The sequence below is a fragment of the Cnephaeus nilssonii genome (assembly GCF_951640355.1).
Source record: "Cnephaeus nilssonii genome assembly, chromosome: 13".
NCBI lineage: Eukaryota > Metazoa > Chordata > Mammalia > Chiroptera > Vespertilionidae > Cnephaeus > Cnephaeus nilssonii.
Genome location: NC_137084.1, coordinates 44239540 through 44243053, shown reverse-complemented (window position 1 = coordinate 44243053; position 3514 = coordinate 44239540). Strand labels below are relative to the sequence as shown.

At 51.5% G+C, this 3514-nt stretch overlaps 1 protein-coding gene across 1 annotated transcript; it reads left to right on the top strand.

Annotated features, from left to right (window-relative positions):
• The first annotated feature begins 1180 nt into the window (after positions 1-1180).
• Positions 1181-2968, top strand: LIPT2 (lipoyl(octanoyl) transferase 2). The gene is made up of 2 exons (XM_079789369.1): positions 1181-1784; positions 2267-2968. Exons 1-2 carry the CDS (start codon positions 1319-1321, stop codon positions 2494-2496), a joined length of 696 nt encoding a protein of 231 aa, XP_079645495.1. The 5' UTR covers positions 1181-1318; the 3' UTR covers positions 2497-2968.
• The last annotated feature ends 546 nt before the right edge of the window (positions 2969-3514 follow it).

Here is a 3514-nt window from a genome sequence, read left to right as displayed (position 1 = left end):
CAGGTTGCCGGCTCGATCTCCACTGGAGGGCGTGCAGGAGGCAGTCGATCAATAATTCTCTCTCATCATTGATGTTTCTATCTCTCTCTCTCCTTCCTTCCTCTCTGAAATCAATAAAAATATATTTTTATAAAAATGCAGTGACTCTTTAAAAAAAAAACAACTGGGTTCTATTAGGATTACAGGGGTGGGATGGCCTTTTGTATCCTCTTCACCTAGCAATGGGTCTCACACATCGTTGGTACCCAGTAAGTTATTGAATGAATTCAGACATGTCATTTAAAATAGCACTCCAATACAACATCATGCATACTGTGGTCCAGATCTACCCTCAGGACTTAGCCAGTCCTTCCCCCAGTTTCTGGGAGTAGATTGCTCATGGTTCATAACTCCTTTCTGGGAATTGTCCTCCACGGAAGGAAACAGCCATGCTCAATTACAGCGCCTCTCCAGATACAGCCTCTATCTATCACTGGTCAATACAAGAATATAAATTTCTGGCCCCTTCTTTAAGTTGGAACAGCTCTGAAAGGTCCTCCCAGGCTCAGAGCATTCTTTGGGGTTGGCTGAAGCCTATGCTGAGATTGTGTGTGTGTGTGTGTGTGTGTGTTTTTAAAATATGTCCTTATTGACTTTTAGAGGGAGAGGAAGGGAGAGGGAAAGAGAGATCGAAACACTTACGAGAGAGGAACATCATCAATGCACAACCCTTACTGGGGATCAAGCCTGACATTCGGGCATGTTCCCTGACCAAGAATCAAACCCTGACCTCTTGGTTCCTGGGTCGCTCCTCAATCACTGAGCAACACCCGCGGGGCCCCTGCTGAGATTGTTTAGCTTCTCCTTTGGCCTAATTCTGCTTCTACGCCCCTCTTCACAGACGTGATCTTGAAAGTATCTCCCCCACTCCCCACCCCACCCCACCCCTAAAAAAATACCTCCTGTACATTAACCTTCTTTTGAGACTCTTTCTCAGAAATGACACATTACCCTATTTTGTGTGGGGTTTTTTCATGCTTTAATGCTTGCTTATTGTCTGCTGTAAGAATGTAAGCTTCCCAAGACAGATCTTCTCTTTTCTCCTCGTACACTGTGCACCACTGTATCAAGCGCCTATTGCACACGCGGGCCCTAAATACTGGTTTCTGAAATGAATGAATGGAAGAGACACACCTTATTGGATCTTGGGATCACGGCCTCTCAAGAGCCTGTTACCAGCACTTTGGAGCTGCAGCTCGACTTGCTCCCTAGGCCCCGCCCCCCGGCACGCCCCCGAACCCAGGCAGGAGGCGGGGCCGCGCGGGCGCCGGCGGGCACCATGCTACCACCCGCGGTCAGGCTGGTGCGGCTGGGTCGCGTGCCGTATTCCGAGCTACTGGCGCTGCAGGAGCGCTGGCTGCGGCGGCTGCAGGCGGAGCCAGGCGCCGAGGACCCGTCGAGGACCGAGGCGGGCGCGCTCCTGCTCTGCGAGCCCGCGGGGCCCGTGTACACGGCCGGGCTGCGCGGCGGCCTGACGCCCGAGGAGGCGGCGCGGCTGCGAGCCTTGGGCGCCGAGGTGCACAGTACAGGCCGCGGCGGCCTGGCCACCTTCCACGGCCCGGGCCAGCTGCTCTGCCACCCGGTACTCGACCTGCGGTGCCTGCGCTTGCGCCTGCGCACCCACGTGGCGGCGCTGGAGGCGTGCGCCGTGCGCCTGTGCGGGCTCCAGGGCCTGCGGGGCGCCCGCGCGCGGCCGGCGCCCTACACCGGCGTCTGGCTGGGGGAGCGCAAGATCTGCGCGATCGGTGAGCGTCGCGGGGCCGGGCCTGGCGGGGCGAGGCGGGGCCCGTGGAGGTGTATCTGGCGCGGGCTTTGAATCAGAGCTACCCGCTTCGCTGAAGAGTTTTTTTAAGCCTCTTCACTGATGTATTCAGAGCCAGAAGGGCCCTTAGAAGTCATCTTGTACAACTTTCCAAATGGAGAGACACGAGAAGTGAATTGCCAGGTTACTTCACAGTGTCAGGACAGTAAGGGCACTTAAGTACTTACCACGCCTTTTTTTTAAGCAACAATCTCCGTGTTGACATTTTCTGGAATCGCCATAATAAGTGCAGCCTACCACTTCCCTCACTTTGTACCCCTCTCCGATCCGTGCACGCCCCCTTGGGTGCTCCAGACACAGTTGGAAAATCAGTGATCCAGTCCCGTTCCCTAAACACACTGAGTGGGATCCTGCAGCCTGGGGAGGGAGTGCATCGCCTCTAACAGCCTTTGGCTTGTCTTGCAGGAGTCCGCTGTGGAAGGCACATCACATCCCACGGCCTGGCTCTGAACTGTTCTACAGATCTCACGTGGTTTGAGCACATTGTGCCCTGCGGGCTGGTTGGGACAGGCGTCACTTCCCTGAGTAAGGAGCTCCAGAGGCACCTCACTGTGGATGAAGTAATACCGCCTTTCCTCGAGGCCTTTAAGGAGACCTACAAGTGCACCTTGATCTCAGAGGACAGTTCTAACTGAAAGGCATTCATGTGAGCAGCCAGGAGGTCCTACCTTGGAAAGCACCACGCCTGACTTGGAGACACTGAAACCCAGATTCTGGATTTGGTCCTGTCATTCACTCACCGTGAAACTATGGGCGAATCAGGAGCTCTTAGCCATTGTTCCCATATGTGACCTGGTTTATTTATATCTTCCCCACCTACCTCAGATATAGAAGTGAAAACTTGAAAAGTAACACATGCTTATTCAATACAATGTATTAGCCCAGCCTGCGTGGCTCAGTGGTTGAGGGTCGACCAATGAACCAGGAGGTGATGGTTCGATTCCTGGCCAGGGCATATGCCCAGGTTGCCTGCTGGATCCCCAGTGTGGGGCATGCAGGAGGCAGCTGATCAATGATTCTCATCATTGATGTTTCTGTCTCTCTCCCTCTTCATTCCTCTGAAATAAAAATATATTAAAAAAAATAAATACAGTGCATTAGCACTACTATTAATACCACTTTCTAAGCTTACAGTGTCATTTCTCAATTATTACTTCCTCAATACTGTATTTAATTGGGCAATTCTAGGCTTCCAGTTCCTTTGATTTTGTAGGAGTCATGTTTCTGGTTGACCCAGAGGAAGGTGATGTGATGTGGTGCTTTCTGCAATAAAGGGAAACCTCTAAAGAATAGGATCCTGTCTTCCTGGGTTAGACTCCCCAAGCCTGATAGCTACTTTCAGTTAGGTAACCTAAACTAGGCCAAAGCCTGGCGGAAGATAAGAACATTTCCCAAAGATAGAAGATTGCCTATATGAGATCTCTTAAGTATACAGAGCTGTGTATTAGTTATTGTTGCATAACAAATTACCCCAAAACATAAATCATTAAACATTTATTATCTCATATATAGTCTAGGGGTCAGGAATTTTGGGGAAACTTAGCTGGGTGGTTCTGGATCAAGGTCTCTCATGAGTTGTAGTCAAGATGTCATCTGGGGCCGCTGTCATCTGAAGGCTTGATGGGCTGAAGGATCAGCTTCCAAGATGGTTCA